Source organism: Mustela lutreola, chromosome 7 (assembly GCF_030435805.1).
Source record: "Mustela lutreola isolate mMusLut2 chromosome 7, mMusLut2.pri, whole genome shotgun sequence".
Lineage (NCBI taxonomy): Eukaryota > Metazoa > Chordata > Mammalia > Carnivora > Mustelidae > Mustela > Mustela lutreola.
This window is the reverse complement of record NC_081296.1, coordinates 88,792,502-88,811,969: the sequence shown is the minus strand read 5'-3', so window position 1 is coordinate 88,811,969 and position 19,468 is coordinate 88,792,502. Positions and strand designations below refer to the sequence as shown.

Here is a 19,468-nt window from a genome sequence, read left to right as displayed (position 1 = left end):
GAATTGAAAGATTTTTATGAGTAAAACAGTTCTTTAAGAACCTCCTAAAAACCGGACAAGTTATTACACAGCCATTCAAGTTAAGATTGTGAAATCACATGAAAAATACACAGAATGTATTACAAGCTCAAAAAAATGAAGATTCAGAATGGTGTCTGTGACGGCAGTAGAGCTATACAAATGAATAGTCCCAGTGCATGAAAACAGAAGTCTGAGGGGAAACACAACGAAATGTTAACATCATTTGTGCAGGGTAGGACCTGGAGTTAATGTAGCCTGGTCTCACGGAAGGGGTTCTCTGTGCTTCGGCTTTCTACAACAGAAGATGAAAATAATACTGACTTCTAGGTTATTGCGAGAATTAGAGATAATGATTGTAAAGCACTGAAGCAGCACCCGGAAATAAGTAGGACCAAAGAAAAAATCATTACGACTTTTAAATTCATTTTTTCTCTTTTCCAAACATGGTCTGTGGGAAATGGTACTTTACAGTAACTTCAGGCGACAACAAGCACTTCCCGTTGAGGCTCTCTGAACTCTGCAGGTGCACAGACCACATGGTCTTTCTCCAGTGTCACCACCCAGCACAGGTCTGCCCACAGGGGGCGCCCAAACATAGATGCTGCCATCTGAGATGGGGCCAAGGCTGCCTGGACAGAGAGGCCAATGATTTGGGGCTTCCTTCTGCCTCAAGTGTGTGCTCTTGGGCAAAGCATCTAACCCTTCTGGGCTTCTGTTTCCTTATCTACAGTCCAGGCATTTGGACTCAATATTTTCCAGTCCCTGGACGCACTGATTTTATCTTTCAGCCAGACGGTTCAGGATAGGTGGCTTGGGAGGCTTTTTATTTATTCTAAACTAGAAAATTTTCAAAGGGGGAAGAATCCCAAAGGCCATCTAACCATTCATCTACCCCAGGGCAGCTCCGTCCCTCAACCATCCTGGGCAGATGTGTTCATTCTATTTTTAACTATCTCCAGGGAAGTTTCTTCTAACTTCTCATCCCGAGTCCGCAACATTTCTTCTCAGGAATTTAAGAGCTCTGTGCAAAGCAGCACGAGCCTTCCTCTGCTTCAGATTCTTTTGCCAAGTCATCTCTGCAGTGTGGGAGTTGGAAATCAGAAACATTGTGAGAATATGCCAACAAAATCTAGACGTCCAATCAATCATCAAGCCCTGCCAATTAATTTCTCCAACCTCAACCCTTCCATATTGATTAACACTGCCTTTGAGTCAGGCCCTCATCATCATCTCTTGCCAGGTTGACTTCAACGGCCTTTGGTCATGGCCCCTCAAAACCACATTTACTCCTTATTTGTGGCCTGCCTGTGAAGGTGCAGGCATTGTCCTAAGTACATGGGATGTGGCAATGAAAAAGGTAAATAGCCCCTGACCTCTCAGAGCTCACCGTCTAATGAGGGGTGGAGGGTGTGCATCTTAACTGCAATCAATTGTGTCAAGGAGGCCATCACAGCATGGGGATGCTGGTGACAGCCTGGTCTCTGGAGCTGGTTGGCCTGGGTTCAAATCTCAACTCCTCCATCACCCACCCACTGTGTCACTGTAGGGAACCTCTGGTTACTCAGTTTGTTCAACTGTAAAAAGGGAGAAATGTTAGTGCCTACTTCAGGAGATTGCTGTGATTACTTCAGGAGATCACCAGTAGAACACAGTCCGGCCTCTCATAATAGTTCAAGAAAAACCATTTCATTACACAGAATGGCCTGCCTCCAAAACAACTCCAAAAAAGATGCTCCTTCATTGTAGGATAAGGTCCAGCCTTATGACCTACAGAGCCCTCTCCAGTCCCAACCAAGTCTGCTTCTCAGGTCCCATGTCTGCTTGAAATGCTCCTGAAATGCATCAAGTTTCCAGCTTACACCAGCCATCTCACACCTCTGAGATTCCGCTCTTGCTGGCACCTCTGGTAAGAACTGGTATGGACAGCCCCCCCCCCTTCCCCTGGCTAAGGCCTGCTCATTTTTTAAGATTCATTTCAGGGGTCGATCTCTCTAGCAAGTTTTCCCCGACTTTCTTCTATCCTCCCAGTTTGCACATTGTCCTAAGTATCCCCAGGACATGTGCAGAGCTCAAACCGCTACTTGCTACCATGCTGGATAACTAACTGGTGATGTATGTTCTTCCCAGCCATGAGTTCCTGGAGTTTCTTCTCACTCGTTTTTGAATCCACAGTGCCTCAAACAGTGCCGGGCACACAGAATAAATAAAGATTCATACCAAAAGTCTTCCATGGAGCTTTCAAACTGCACATGGCACTTTGGGAGATGTTGGTGCAGTCACTCTTCGCTTGGAAGTGGTTGATAAATGTCCCCAAATTTGACTCAGTGAACACCATGTAAATGAGCTGTCATGTTCCTTCGCTTACAAAATTACTTGCCAATTACACTTAGATGATCCCAGTGTAATTGCCATGTAAACTGTACCCTGGCTGAGATAGCCCAAATCATCAATTTAACTTTACCCTCTCATAATATGGTATTTACCACATAATTAAATAAATGGTCAGCCGCCACCACAATTGTATATCTCCCCAACGCCATGAAGTGGCTACATTTGACACTGATTTATCAGTTATGACAATACGCAACACACCTCCAGGTATAATATCAGAAGCTTAAAAAATTTGAAAGCACTACAAAACTCTTGAAAAAGAAGTTACAAGTTTATGATCAAAAAAAGAAGCATCATAAAAACTTTACTTTAAAAGAAGAAAGAGGAGGAGGAGGAGATGCAGAAGGAGGAAGAGGCAATAAGATAGAAAGACAAAAAGTCCTTATTCCCCCTGAGGAGACTTTCTTCCTGAAACCTCAGATAATAAAAACATCTCCCAGAATTTGAAGGGAAGGTCAGTTCTTCAAACAAATCCCAATTTCTTTCAAATAAACAGTTGCATTTTGCTGTGTGTGGAAAGCCAAGTGTATTTTACTAAGGTTGACATTCCTTGCTGATCGACTTGCTAATCCCTCATGCAAGAATCAGATGGTGGGAGAGACCCTAGATGCTGACAGCGCCTCCTAGTGACCACATTTTCATTTGCTTTTCTGGATGCCACCTCCACACCGGGCACAGGTAATCACACTGACTTCCCGGCATGGCTACATTAGACCAAATGGATTCACAAACAGAGGTTCTGTCTAAAGGGACTGTTTGACTTCCAGAACACACTGCTCTGAGGCTCTGATTGAAAAAGAGGTCAGTGCTGGCCCAAATATCACTCTGCCCCCCGCGGTGGAATAATTGATGTGCAGCAGCCCCTACAGATGAGGAGTCACTGAGGTGATGGATGGATAGAAGTGTATTATTCACATGTACATCTGCTAATATACAGGCCCCAGTGCAAACACCAAGACTTAAGAATATTATGTGGATTTAGGACAATCCCTGAAGGACTCCACTTCCATTAAAAATTTGTTTGGCAGCCTGGGGCAGATCTATTCCAACTCCCACATGCTTCATGCATTTGAGAGGGGGAACCAAACTGCCTTAAAAATAAATTTAATAAATCTTGTAATGTCAAATCATTAACATCCTGTCTAGTCATATCGTCTTCGTATTTTGAAAGAGCAACATTAACCTGTGGAATTTTTTTTAAAGCTTTCTAATATCTGAGTTAACATTTTTATTCTCCTTGGGTTTTCTACCAAAGGGAATGAATTACATCCTGAAAACAGGAGAGAACATTCCAATTTTTTCCTTCTATAGGCATTTCTCTTGTCACAAATATACCAGACAACCCAGAAAGCTCTGTGACCAGAGTCCATTTTGGTTTGGAAATAGTAGAGGAAATAATTGAACTCACAGACATTTGCAGTTATTGTTTGCTGATTTACAATACTAGTTACAATTTGCTGCTTGTAATGGTTGTAACACTGCTCTTACAAATGTTCATTCATTCATCTAGCAGATATTTTTAGTACCTATTATGCACATGCAAGGCTGGGTGTCAGAGGAGACAGCAAAAAAGACACACAAGCTATCCCCTCAAGCAAGTGACAGTCTGGGAGGCTGGGGAGAAACCCAACCTCTCTAAGGACACTTGAGCTTCGCATACCACATATACTTCTCAGGTCTCCAAGGAAAATGCTCACGATTCCTTCCAAATGAACAAAATATCCTCACCTACAATATGTTTGTTTGCTCTTCACAACCATCTTCAGCAACTGTAACAGTTCTTTTCTGTGTCAGATCTGTTTCAAGCCTGAAACTCTCACCTTAATATTACTTATATTGAGTGCACTGCTTTAAGATTCCAAAATCCTATGTAACCCAGTAGATAAGGAGGATCTGTACATGGGTGTACACTGGAAGAGCAGCGGAAGGGGACGGCACCCTGGCTCAGGTGAGCTAGGTCACGCACTGGCTTCTGTCCATATAGGCTCCTATATGGACATGCAGCCTGGGCTGGAAGCCTCATGGTACAAAGCCAGTCTGCAAACCTTCTCTTCAGCACTTAGCCTATTACTGCCCTAAGTAGGAAGAGTTTAATAAATGCAGTGTTTCCCTGGCATCCTAATTTAAAATAACCATTCTGTCCTAAAAAGAGCAATAAACAAAATAATAAATTGGTAAAATGTTTAGCCACTAACAATTTTCAAAACGTGAGAACTGCTGGGTAACACGGGATCAAGTCCTAACACTGAGACAAGCTAAAGTGTATTCCCAAGGGCTTTGAACAATTCAGGATTCCTTTTAAGCTGAAAACGGAATACTCTGTGTCTCCTAGATGGACAGAATTAGACCTATGAGCCAAGGAACGCGGTCCAGGACTTTTACATGGCCAAAATGAGCATCCCGTCCCCACACATCAACATCAAAATGCCTCCATGGTTAGGAATGCCTGGCAGATCTTTCCATTCCCAAGCCACCAAAGGAAGTAACTCAAGGCTGGGAGCTGAGTATTTTAAATACCCCAAAGAGAAGTAATGCTGCTTCCCTACTAAACTCTCAGCTCTTCACCTTAAGCTGATGGGAAGCAAGAGGAACAAGCAAATAGAACTTCAAAGGTCCTATGAGGCCACCACCAGCTCTGCTAGGCAAGGCGAAGGGAAGTGGCGGCCAAACTCATGCAGCTCAGGTTTTTGAAGTCTAACCGACGGTCTCCCATTAGCTGAGCAATACAGTCACTGCTGTACGGTGGCAGCTGCTGGTCTTGTGAAGCTCAGGCTTCTTGGGCCAGTGCTGCCCATCATCTCAGCAGAGAAAGGTAGCCAGGGAAAGGTGGGCACCAGGAAGTGCCCATCATCTGTTAACTTGAAGCAATGAAAAATGGAGCAGAGGTGGAGATAGGAAAGCAAAGCAAAAGAAAACCAGCGTTTTTTGGGAAATTTTCCTGTATGGCTAAAAACTGTGAGACGTATATTGTTGTTGTTGCTTTTAATGAAACAAATGAGAGCTATTTAATAAAAATGCGATATAATACAAAGTTCTAAATGTAGACAATAAATGCATGAAAGTATCTGTATGGAGATTTTGTTTCTTTTCTTCTTTTTTTAAAAAAAGATTTTATTTATTTATTTGACAGAGATCACAAGTAGGCAGAGAGGCAGGCAGAGAGAGAGAGGAGAAAGCAGGCTCCCTGCTGAGCAGAGAGCCCGATGTGGGGCTCGATCCCCAGGACCCTGGGATTATGACCTGAGCCGAAGGCAGAGGCTTTAACCCACTGCGTCACCTAGGCGCCCCTGTATGGAGATTTTGTTAGCCAAGAACATTACCAGTTTAATCCAGTCTGTCTTTATAAGTACTTAGGGTAATGACACAGTAAGGACAAATTTTCAAACCCTCCAGGGTTACCAAGTGTTATAAGAAAGGGTACCAAGATTATAAGCACCGTCTGCAGGATTTGGGCGCTTCTCTGCCACCTTGTGGTAGCCCCCTCAAATTGCAGACACTGATCCTAAAAAGAACCGCGAAGGTGGGCTTTAAAAGCTACCCCAGACACACATACTCCACCTCTGTAGGCACATAAACATGGACTCTATACGCTTTTTCAGACCTGTAGCAAAAGCCATCCCTAGACTACAACAGACTTTCATTACATGGGGTCTCTGAGCTGCTGCAAACAACAGCCACTAATGGGACAAGGAAGAGAATTTCAACTCATGTTAAAAAAACAAAACAAAACAAAAACAAAACAGCAACAAAAAAGAACCCTGAATGCTCAATGCTGTATTATTTGCAAAAGCATAAATAAGGACGCGGCTTAAATGGCCATCATCATGGGAACGATTACATAAATTGTGGCTCATCCACACAATAAAATATTAAGGAGCTGCTAAAAGTAAAATGGGTAGTAGATCTTCATGTACTGACAGAAGGATGTCTGAGATATCTTTAGATACAAAAAGCAAGTCATCAAACAGTATGTATAATATGAATTTTAAAAATTCTTAAAATGTATGCATTTTTACACCAACAGGTCCAAAAGGATACAGAACAAACTGTTTATGCAGGTTATCCAAGGGAGGGTAAGACTTTTCACTTTTATTTTTTTTTTTAATTTTTTTTTTTTATTTATTTATCAGAGAGAGAGAGGGGGAGAGAGCGAGCACAGGCAGACAGAATGGCAGGCAGAGGCAGAGGGAGAAGCAGGCTCCCTGCTGAGCAAGAAGCCCGATGTGGGACTCGATCCCAGGACGCTGGGATCATGACCTGAGCCGAAGGCAGCTGCTTAACCAACTGAGCCACCCAGGCGTCCCTTCACTTTTATTTTTATGCTCTTTTGTACAGTTTGAATTTTTTTTCCAGTGAAGAATGAAAGATGAAGTTTCCTTCACCTTCAGCACATGCCCCCCAAGCCAGGTCACTGAGCTTTTGTAACATCTGCCCCTTCTGTCCCATGTAAATACTCCTTGTAATGTTCACATTCCCTGGCTCCACACACCCCTAGATGGCCCTAGAGCTTCAGTTCTACTCTACCCAGAGAAGCTGTCTCCCAATTTTCATATTCTTCAATACATTCAAGTCTTGGTCAGATTTCCATCAGCTATGGAGTGGCAGGCCTTGCTGTGCTACTGTCAAGGACATTAGTAGCCTTGGGGAGAGTAGGGAAGATGAAACAGACATTGGCAATGAGGTTGTGACCATTCGAGAGAGAACATCAAACAGAAAACTCTGATCCATCCCCCTCTTGCTCATCTACACGCTCTCCTCTGTTCTTACCTACCTTCCATCTAACCCCGACCCTCATCCTCTCCAGTCTGCCCATGGCTAGGCATCATTTCATCCTTGCATTCAACAACAGCCTCCCTCATCTTAGGCTTGCTCCACCCATGCCAAGGTAAGCAAGCTCCCGGAACACACTGGTCCTTCCAGGACTGGAATCCGAACATGCTTTTGACACACGTAGAGACCTGATGGCTGCTTATCAGCCTGGCCTTGATGTCTGTTGAGCCTTGGGTTCCTCAAACTGTTGAGATATCCATGTTCTTTTAGGGCAGAACCCCCCAAATAGTGTCCTTTTAACATACTTTCTATTCACATCACAGACTAGGGACTTGTTTCCTTAATACATATAAAACTCCCATAAATCTTGAAGCAAAAATCCAAAGACCCAACAGGAAAAATAGGCTAAGAATATGAGCAGAGAGTTCTCAGAAAAGAAATACAAATGACTCCTAAAAATATGAAGAGGTACTCAACTCCATTTAAAATACAAGAAATACAGGGAGCGCCTGAGTGGCTCAGTGGGTTAAAGCCTCTGCCTTCGGCTGGGGTCGTGATCTCAGGGTCCTGGGATCGAGTCCCGCATCGGGCTCTCTGCTCGGCAGGGAGCCTGCTTCCTCCTCTCTTTCTGCCTACTTGTGATCTCTCTCTGTCAAATAAATAAATAAAATCTTAGAAAAAAGAAGAAAAAAATACAATAAATACAAACTAAACTACAATGAGACGCTATTTGTAACTATCAAAGGGACAGAGATCACCAGTGTGATAACCTACTTCATAGCAAGGATGGGCCAGTGGAGGCATTCTCATGCCCTGCTGAGTATAAATGGTACAATCACTACCAAGGACAATTTGGCAACACATGAAAATTGTAAATGTGCATAACTTTGACCCAGAAATTTCACATATAAGGTATTTACTCTAAGGATAGACTTAAATGATGCACTATGATGAATATTCAAGGATATTCACTGAGGCACTGTTCATAATTTTAAAAAATACTGCAAACAATCTGTTTTCATCAATAAAGAACCGGTGAATTATGAATAAAGAATAATAAATAAACATAATAAAGAATTAAGTGAATTATGGAATATTCATAAATGGAACACTGTGCAGCCATTTTAAAGGATAAAGTCAGTTCTACATTTGCTGATTTTGAATTATTGGTAACATAAGTCAAGGGAACAAAGTGAAGTACACATATGCATTTGTTTTCAAATACCTTGAACAACTCTGAAAGAATATAAAAAACCAAGGAACACTGGTTGCTTCCGAGAAAGAGAATCGGTAACTGGGGGACAGAGGTAGGAGGCTTACTTTTGACTTTCTACCTTTTTTCTCCCTTCCTTTATTTACCTTTAGAGTTTTGTGTAACATCCATATATTCATGAGTCCAAATTTTAGAAAAAAAAAACCCATCTTAAAAACCAGATAACATTGTCTGTACCAGCATATCTTTCAAATGTTATACTCAAACCCATTCTCCATTATGCACATAGTTATTCGTTCTCTAAGCCATGGACCTCATCCAGTTAATCAATGTCAAACTGACCCTACCCCCATGGAATTTACAGTGGATTCATGTCAGTCTCCTGTTTTAAAGTAAAATCAAACCTCATGGAGTCCCTTTGCTCCCAGAGAAATGTTCAGCCCATTAAAAAGACATTCAATCTCCTTCATCATCAGCCCCAACTGCAAGACCCCAACTTGGTCTCAGCCACACCAGATGGCTCACCTCACCTCCCTTACCTACCCATGATATTTCCTCCCATCTCCTCTCTTCCCCTCTCCAACCAGAAAATCATATGTGAACTGCAAGGTCTATATCCAATGTTTTCTTTGAGCCTTCTTTATTCTCAGGAAGAACCAATAAAAACTTCTCTCTGTGCTCCTAACAGTACTTTGCTTATCCTACAAGAAGTTTACTGCTCAAAATTATATTATATTTATCATTTATGGCTCTATAGATGACTACATTTAATCTATGGTCATCTCCCTCGGATTGCAAATCCCTGGAAGAAAGAAGCCAAACTCGTTCATCACGTATTCCTAGCACCTATGTAACTGCCTGGCACACACAGGGGCTTGATATATATGAACTCCTCACCACCATTTCTCCCCATGTTTTCTCATTCATCAAACTGAACTAAGAATATTGTTCCTCCAATGCTATTTCTATGTGGCTGGTTAATATTTGCCCAGTATGACATGGTACTACCTATGCAAATTTAGCTCCAAAGTTTAAGCCAGGCCCTTGTGCTTAGTTCTTCTTCCTAACTCTTGCACAGCTGTCTGGAGTCAGCTAGACTGCTTTCTCCTACTAAATATCTAATCGACTATAGATTAAACAACAACAACAACAAATCATCATCAACAACAACAACAACAAAGAAACCCAGCCCGTTTGTTTTCCTGCAAGTGATTTTATATGACGTGGTACCCATTTGGTGAGTTCGGCATGCATAAGAACTACTTGGGAGATCAGGGTTATCTTTTCAAAAGCAAATATGGACGTGGAATGAAATCTCTAGAGGGAGACCTTGCTGTCCTCCTCCGCTGCATTACTCATAAGCACTCTCACTCTGAAGATATTATGAATTCTCTTAAAGGAAAACATCTAAATAGCCTGCCCAGAACTACTGGTGGCGCTTCTATATATGATGCATCTGGTCAAATGTAGCTTTTGGGGACTTGTGTTTCTTTAGCCACTAACAAAGGGGATGAGAGAAGCAACCTAAATGTCCGCCAACAGACGAAAGGATAAACAAACTGTGCTAAATTAGTACAGTGGAATATTACTCAGCAATCCAAATGAATAAGCAGTTGAAACTCCCAACATCGAAATAAGTGAAGGAAACCAGGGGGACAGGAGGAGATGAGAGAGAGAGAGACAGACAGAGGACAGAGAGAGACAGACAGAGGACACATCGTGTTTGACTCCATTCATGTAAAATTCTAGAAAGTACAAAACAGTCTTCATAATAACAGAAAGCAGATCAGTGATTGCTTAAGGGTCAGGGAAAGGCCAGGAGGGAAGGGAAGAAGGAATTACAAAAGAGTCATGAGGGAGCCTTTGGAGGGGATGGCTACATTCACTATCTTGACTGCAAAGACGGTTTTATGGGTGTACACATTTGCCAATTTGTCGAAACTTGTAGATGTACATATTTTAAATGCATACAACTTATCATATGCCAATTATACCCCAATAAAGCTGGTTTAAGAAAAAGACAGAAGTGAGGAAGAAGGGAATCTGTCCGAGAACATACGCATACAATACTGTTTTAAAAGTGGTTTTCAAAGAAGAGGGATGCTTGGTACTCACAAAATACCTTTCCAGAATGACATTTTCCTGAGAATGTCATTTTCTAGGAAGACAGGAATTGTATTTCTGAGAGGAGCACCCGGGTTGCAAGCTGATGATTAATTATCATGGAAAATCATTGATGTATCATCGCAATTTCACAGTATTTCTTACAGTTAAAATAAAGCTGCTTCGTATCTCTCATAAAGGTATTGTAAAGCTGTAATTGATTTGTGTTGGTAAAAACCCTTGGTTACCATCATGGAAAATAATTGAATTAAGTATCAAAATATAAATGTACAACTTTTGTTATTGTTTTTATGTTTGCTTTTCTTTAAAATAATCACTGTAGGGTGCCAACTCTCCTAACCCATTGTTAAACCAGGGAAGACAGTGAGCTTGTGGGTTTCGTACATCTGTTGATGCAGTGTTAAATTACAGAATCTACAGAGGTGTTTCAAGAAACTCATATAGCTATCTCTACATACAGGATAATCTTGTCCATACCACTCGCCCACTCAGTAAGGAGCAGTAATGACTTATGCAAGTTGCATTCAAGGATATAAATCTCTGGGCTTAGTTGTATACTTTCTTTATGGGAAGGCAGACATTCTTCTGCCTTCTTTTGAGAACAACAACTTAGTATTAACTCAGCACCATAGTAAGGAAATACAATAAAAAATATAAATGACAGTATTGATCAGGAGGACAATGTAGATATTGCCCTCAGAGACACAGGGTAACTCAGTTTGTTTGAGAGACGTTTACACAACAGGCTGTTTCTAAAGTAACAGACACTGCACGCCGCACAGCAGGGACACAGGAATTGTCCAGAAGTATCATTGCCGATCCACGCACGCTATGCCCTACTAACTGGCAGCCAGTATTTTCATAATTTCAGAAGTCAGAGTTGTGATTACAACTTAACATTCACTGAGCTGGTCTGGAGAGTGGAGTACCTTACTCTTTGCAAAGCAGAGATAAAGATATTCCTATGTTATCTCTCTTCCAACTGATATAATTAGACACAATAATAGAGAAAACTCATTTCAAGAAAGTGCTGATCATTAGGCAACAACAAGGTTGTTCTTTAAGGGAACAACATTTTAAGAAGGACTCTTGGCTATGGATGTAGCATAGAGATCCACAGCAAAGGGGATGGTGGGGTCCACATTTTGGATGAGGCTGTCATTATGAGGCAGGTACACACACATGCAATTCATCATGGGCAGCTAAAAAGAGTTTGGCAACTTATTAAGGCTAGAATATAGTAGTCACAGGCTACATGTAGCAATTTAAATTTAAATGTAAGTTAATTAGAATTAAAAATTCATCTCTTCAGTTGCTTTAGCCACATTTCAAGTGCTCAACAGATGAGTGTGATGAGTGGCTCCCACGCTGGACAGAGCAACCTTGAATATTCCATTCTCACAGAAAGTTCTAGTGAATGGGTGTGGGCTAGAATGAGGTAGAGGCAACACAGGGATGCTAAGGAAGGAACCCTGTAACAGAGACTTGAGAAGGACGAGTGAACAATTGTTTACAAGGAGGCCATGATGCTCAACTCCCAAAGAGAAGCAAGACCCTGGTTCATACTCTCCTAGCCTGGCGTTCAGCAAATAGCCTAGAGTTAAAGCACTCTTTATGTGTCCCCATGCCCTCTGGGACCTCAAAAACTGAATGTGTGTTTCCCATAAAATATTAAATCAAGAGAAATTAAGACAGCACGCTTAATGTGAAATAAAGTTCATATACTCCTGTTTAAACACAGATTAGAATTTCTGTCAGAACAATGCCAGTGAAAAGTTGACATTCTAATTAATACAATTTACATTATAAAGCACTGAATATCTTTATCTTGCTATTATGAAATGCCCTCTTTAAAAAAAAAAAAAAATCAAGGCTCCACTGAATAGGGAATTGAGTACCAAGGGCAATATTTAAAAACCCATGTACAAGAGAGGTGGTTAGGGTCACTGGCATTTTTACACACCATCAACCCAGGTCTCTAACAAGAGAAGCAATACACTCATCCTCTTACACATAGTTTTGTCACCTTTTATCATTCACGAAGCTATTTTCATGCAGCAATAGGATTTTGAGGCTGTTTTACTTGCAGTGATATAAAACACACTGCAAACCACAAACACCAAAAGACTAACACACCCTCACTCTGCGTCTCCTCTTCTCCCCACATCCACCCCGCCCCCATCTCCCGCTCTCTCATTCTCTCATTTAACAGCATAGGGAACCGTCTGGAACCCTGCGAACTCGCACACACATAGGACTCCCACACAATGTTTACTCAATCCAAATTCTGAGTGTGTAAGAGGGGCAGAAAATCCACCCCACAGTTGGGTACCCAAGGATTCGTGTTCATTGCCTTTGTCAATTTTATGCTATCGGTGAAAGGAATAAAGATGAGATCCTTAAAGCCTGAATTTTCATTTCCTAGGACAACGTGCTTTTTCTTCATGCTTTATCACACTCCACTACTTGGTTTCCACCCCTTCATAATTGATATCGGCCATTTGAAGCATTCAGTAAAAACCTCATGAGGTTCATCAAATGTCCCCCAGTCTATAATTCTTGCTTCTAACATATTCAGAAGCATATTCATCCAAGTATTTCCTACTTCCCCTCCATGGTTTTCCCTGTGCACAGGGACGAGTGTAATGACAGTTGTATTAATTATATGCTGAAAAAACCACATAGCAGCAAAAATGATGGAGATCATTGTTTTAAATATTTTATTAAAATAACCCAGTGTAGAACAGATAATGTAGACCCTCTTGATAATGAGAGGTTCATTAATTTTACAAGAATTCTAGAAAGCTTAGAATGGTCATCAAAATTATCTCTTTCATTTATTTATTTTTTTCAGAAGAGGAAAAACCTTCAATCATGGCTTTAGAGAACAAGAGTCGAGCAAATTTTCTAAGGTATTTTTAAGTAAATGACTTACCTTTCTGGAAAAAGTTTTGAAAAAAATAGCTTGAAATATGGAGGATTTAAATTTCATAGTATATTACTTGAAATGCCTGTAAATTTTCAGCTTCTGCAGTTTACCCCATTAAAACTTGGTTTCATTAGCATATAATGACTTCTGATAAATAAAATTGATATTCCCCATAAACAAACAAGCAGTGCATTAAAATCCTTCTATTACTAACAGCAAAAGCAACACAGTCTTGCCTACCAAATGTGTCTCCAGGTACAGCTTAAGGCCATCCGTCTCTGCTTTAGGGGGTGTCCAATTCTCGGTGGTTTCCATGGCTTCATTTAACCACTGAATGAATTCATCCAGCTTGTTTACAAACCCCTTTGTGACAGAAAAGAGAAGGGGGGGGGGGGGACAAGAAAAGCATGTTAGTTGATCATTACTTTAAAGCCAGTCTTAAAAATTCCAAACCTCACGGAGGATAAAATTGATACCACTGCTTTCCCATTCTAGTTCCACACTGTGGAATGGAGTTTCCATTATTCCTGGTTTGAAATTCATCAAAATGGAAAGACACTGTGCATGACTCCCTTTCAGTTTTTCCCTAGGAACATTTTTTTCTGAGGAATTTGGATTGGATTGTCGGGTGTCTTTATAAAGGTGCCCTCTGATCATCAAAACATTTCTGGTGTCTGACAAGTGCCCCCTTACCAAAAAATCAGGTCAGCCCTGCGAGGAACACTCCCCGGCTTTGGGGGATAAAAGCACTCCCATAAAGATGGTGTTCTTTACTCAGAAGCCTATGGAGTAGAGTTGCCTTAACTGAACTACAAATCTATTTCTAAATCACATAAGTGTTTAAAGGGATTTGGATGAGTTCTACTGACAGCCCAACTGTCTGCGGCTCAGTCTGGGTTCTAAAAAGCAAGGAAGGGTAGAGGAGGTGGGATCAAGGAGCAAAAACGTAAACACCTGACTCTGGGTGTGTCCTTCACATAAAGAAATATTCTTAGCTAGGAAGCACAAATCACATAATCTAGCAATTTTTCAAGTAGTGGTTATAAAAATTTATTGACCATTTAAAAGAACACATCTGTACAAACGGAAAATATTTTTGAAGAAAATGAAAGCCGGGCTATGAACCTAAAGGAAAGAAATGGGGCTGGGCGCCTGCTTTCCGTGTCTAGGTAAACATCACCACCTGGAGGTTGAAGGGAGCAAGGACAGGCTTCTACACTTGTATTCACTGAAATGGCTTGGGATGCTATTTCCCTATTAAAGTTAACCCGTTCTTCAGATTTGCCTTTTGATTAATTTTGATTAATATTTTTAATGCTTAACTGAGAATATCCTGAGACCAAATTGAGACGAGGTGAAAATTCATTTTCTTTATCGTGCTTCTCAGAAGCTAGGCTTCTGTTACTAAGTTTTCTCCTAAATAATAGTTTAAGATTCATAACTCTTTAATCTCCACAGTTGATTGGCCTCAAAATGATTATTTAACAAAACAGAAAATGGGACTGAGGAGGGTGATAAAGAGAAAGGCAGACAAATAACTCTCAGAAACACATTCCTGTCTGTCAAAGGGAGACAGAGCAGCGATGTGGGCATGGAGGACCACAGAGTCCATCAGACTGTCCCAGCACGCTCTGGAATGTCACTGACCCACCTGGAGCTCGGCCAATCATCCCACCTGGTAGACTACCCTCTGTTTTCTCATGTTGCTAAATGTTACCCAACACTTTCCCTATTTTATCTCTATTGTGCCAAGATCGGAAGATAATTGCACCCATCTTTTTGAAAGCCTACTCTAATCAGGTTGTTTTGGTAAAGCCAATAAGAAATACCATGCCAGAGTCATCTTAATTAGAAGCTAAGGTCTATGCATTTGCAGCTGGCTGGTCTGGAGGTGGTTTAACATGACTCAAGTCCTAGCCTCCAACCCCATGCTAATAACATCACTGAGGTTCCCTTGGTCATCACTCAGAAGTGTTTCTTCCAGGTGAGGTGAAAAACATATCCAACAGGGATGGTTTCATGAATTCCACATGACACATTCCCCTACCAAATACATTTGTCTCATGACCCACCCAACTCACCCTTTTCTCTAATTTTCCCACATTGTATCTTGTTCTAAATGCCAGGAATCCATGCCAAGTAATTCCTTTTGCCCTTTCTCAAATATTTAGGGTATCAGTTTGTCTGCTCTTTCTCCTTTTCTGCATTTCCGTAAATCTGAGAGGTGCTTTGTTAAAATACTGCAGTCTTTTAACACAGATGTTACTTCAGCCTCACTTTTTTCAGTTAAGCCTCCCACCTGTTAAAAACATCACTCCCCAAGTCCCTCTTTCTGGAAGACTGCCCACGGCTCAGAATACATAAGAAATTCTTATCTGACTTGAGGTTAACCATAGATCCCTACAGATGTGTACAGTAAATCTATGAGCAGAAAGAAGGGTAGAGTGTGTTAGAACTGAAGTCCTAATTCTTGATGTTCTCATAATTAAAGGCAGTGAAAAATTAAGATACTCTTTCTTGGCCAGATGGACTTACAGAAATATCATGTAAAGAACCTCAGAACATCAGAGTCTAGATTGCTGATAATTGTGAGATGAAATAGCATTTTATACTATTCAGTAGTATTTACTATTAAATTTGGACTTGAGTGGTTTTATCTGTAAACTGGTTGGTGGAGAAAATTAAGTCAGAAAGTAAATTATTTTGGAGACAACTGATTAAATCCAAGAGGACCAAGAGTATAAGATGTTATTTGAAATATAACCAGTTATATTCTATTTATCATCTTCCCTTCCTCCAAAAAACAAGCAAACAAAACAATGTGTGTCTATGTGATTGCATGGGTATCTCAACACAAAAGGTTAGTCTCAGCCAAAGAGTATTAAATACACTGTGTAACAGCTTTCCTAACGGAACCATGATTACAGAGTTAGCTGAAATCCATGAGATGCAGATTAGGCAAATCCATGGGACCCAAGTGAACCTTTCTGGATGATCTCTCTGCAGAGCCTAGCCAGAGAGCAAAACCAAGACTGTCTGACACAGAGGAAACAGAGGTCCTGTCAAGGCTTCCCTCTGGGTCTCCTCTGAATTCTATCCCTACCTCACCAATTTTCATGTGTTGTACCTTTTCTCAACTATTTTCTCTCCAGTGCTAAAAAGTTTATGCATCATAATAGAAACCTGGAAAGTCTTTGTAATTTTATAATAAAAAGCTAAACACTCCACCCTCTTAGGGAGCTCTTAGCTTCCCACCTCTCCTCCTGCTTAGACGTGTAGCCACAAAAATATAGACAGAAATCATAAAGGCAAATGATTCTGGAGTCCATCCAATTCTTGATAACTTTGTCCCCTGCTGTTTCTCCACCTCTCCCAGCCTCTTGACATGAGTACTGGCACTCATGTCAGTGTTCTGTGTCGTGGACAGTGAATGTCCTGTGTACTATCCCCCTATTAGGAGACGCTCTCCTTAGAAAGACCAACTAAGTGCCACTCAATATACCGAACCAGACAATGTGCAGGAGAACTCAGATCTGGGTGCAAAATATGACTAATATCTGATGCTAATTTTTAGAAGCTCTGCGAGAGCCCTTTGAAATTGTGTGAATGAAGGAAAATGAGGTGACATACATACCAACATAGAAAAATGGGGGAAAATACAAAATTATATTTATTTTATAATACAGATCAAGTTCTAGCATAACAAACACTGGGCACTCATTCACTTTTCTAATACATATTTATTAAGTGCCTACTCTGTGTAAAACACCCTGCTGGACATTGTTGGGAATAAAAAAAAGCAAATATCACTGCAGCAAAAATTTCAGCAGAATATAAAGCATGTCTCAGCACTGGCCTACTCGACTCAAGTAATTTTAATAGTCGAAAAATTTTGACAATCAATAAAAGAGTTGGACTATTCTCCTGGATTTTTCTGTGAAATGTATTCTGCCTGTATCAGAATTCTGTGTGTATCCAAATTTGTTCTTATTTGTAGTATTTGACCCATCTGTGTTTGTTTCTCTAATATTCTGAGTTCACACTGACTTACTTTGAGAGTCCAAGATGAGTATAAAACTCAGATTTCCATCATGACACAATCCAATGCTGTCATTGCATTAGATAAAAGCACATTTTACACACATCCAACTCAGAGCTACAGGCTGAACTGCACACCCTTGGAAGGTGCACACCTCTAGCCTTCGCTGTTCAAACTCCTGCCGAAGTATCTTACCTGCTCAGTCTCTCTCCTGTCATTTTCGACCACCAATTTCCTAGCGGTCCCTTTCTGCCCCTTCTTCCACTATCTTTCTCTGCCTCCCACCAAGCTCTGTAAGGGCACACTGAGTGGGACTCAGTCAACAGGCCCCAGTCTTCCCAGGCCACCCCCTTAATTGTATCCCTTGGGATGGGTTCCTTGACATATTCATATCTGACCCATGTTTTGAGAATCTGCAAACTCTTCACTAAGGCCAAGCCAGGATTCGACACCCAGAAGGAAACCTGGCTGGGCAACGTGAGAGAGAACAGAATGCGCGCAGCCTTGGTACCACCCAATGACCACCAACAACGGCACACTTCCCACTTTCAAATCATTTGCATTTTAAAAGTTCCTTAATGAAGTGCTTCTTAAAAATCTTACTTTCAAACTTTCTGAAGCATCAATCTCTTTAAAGACTAAGCAGCACCGTCAAAGTACATGCAAATGCACACTTTCAGGTTTGTAGAAAATGAGTTGCTAGGGCCTTCAGCTGGTTAACACATATTTGAAGATTCTAGTCACAAGGAAAATTCACCTTCGAGTCTTGCAAATAGCTACCCTTTCATGACAGGTTAAGAATGCCTGTTATTTCTTTTATTTTCCCACCTATTTCTCTCTACAACAAGCCCGGTTTGGTTAAACACAAACTGAGGGTGATGACTGTCACCCTCCAGCAAGTCCTGTTGTTTGGAGCAGGAATAAGACAGGGGCGCCGCCTTCTTTGCATCAGGGATGGGACCAGAAGCCCGCAATACAGTAGGAAATGGGAAATGGTGTCGGCCTTCTGGTATTGAAAGCCTAGGGGGTCATTTTGTATAGAATTCCATGATTTTTAGACCAAACTGAAATGGAAACCTAGTTCTCTAAGAGGGTAAAGGGGAACATGTACAACAGGAAGTAAACGCCATGTTGTCACAAGTGTGTGGAGTGGTGCTGATTCTGGTCATTGTACAGATAAGGAAACTGAGGGTCAAAGAAGGCAAGTGACTTGCCTAAGGCAAGAATTGGTGTAGTTAGAGCCCAAACCCATATCTCACCCCACAGTTGGGTTTCTCTCAGTGCACCACACTGACCTCTAGAAATAATATTTTCAGAAGCATGCCATCTGACCCAGATGAAGGAAAAGCAACAATTCTTCCCAGCCCTACAGTCTTGGCACTGGGGTAAAATTTTCTAAGCTCTCAATCTTTCCCCTTTAGTGTTTTCTGTTCATTTTTCTCAAAGGAGATCTTTGATGGAACAAAGGAATAAACACCTTTTTTTTTCCCCCCACAAGCCAAAATCACTGTAAACTTCATTTGTAACTCATGGAAAATTTCAACCAAAAATGTAAGGCAGTTACATGCTGGAATTTCTAACCAATTTCTGGCCAATTCTAACAGAGCCTCAATTACAGATAAATCTGACTCAGTTTAATCACAGAGAAGATGGCCCTTGGTTCTAAGGAGTTCAGCCAAGGAACTCAACTACTTATTTCTTTTTGTTGTTAGAGTGTGTGTGTGTGTGTGTGTGTGTGTGTCTATACCCTCAAAAGGCTTCTCATTTCTCAATGGACAAAGAAATCAACACGATGTCTGACTTCATCTAGATCAAATTAGCTGCCTTCAGACAGGGACCTACTGAAGGTCATCAAAAAAATGAACTATGTTCAGTATATTTATGGAAAAATTGTTCAGTCTTTGCTGTTGAATCTTTTGAACCTTTATTAAAATGTATTTACCTCTTTTACAGTATTCCAAGATTCAAAATTTCACTGAAT

General features: G+C 41.0%; 1 protein-coding gene across 5 annotated transcripts in view; it reads right to left on the bottom strand.

The window, feature by feature from the left end:
- AKAP6 (A-kinase anchoring protein 6) overlaps positions 1-19,468 on the bottom strand; it is a 464,720-nt gene that overhangs the window by 219,477 nt on the left and 225,775 nt on the right. For all 5 annotated transcript variants that reach the window (XM_059181873.1, XM_059181872.1, XM_059181875.1 and 2 more), the window contains one exon: positions 13,689-13,811. In XM_059181873.1, coding sequence (XP_059037856.1) covers positions 13,689-13,811 — 123 coding nt within the window. The remainder of the gene's footprint in view (positions 1-13,688; positions 13,812-19,468) is intronic.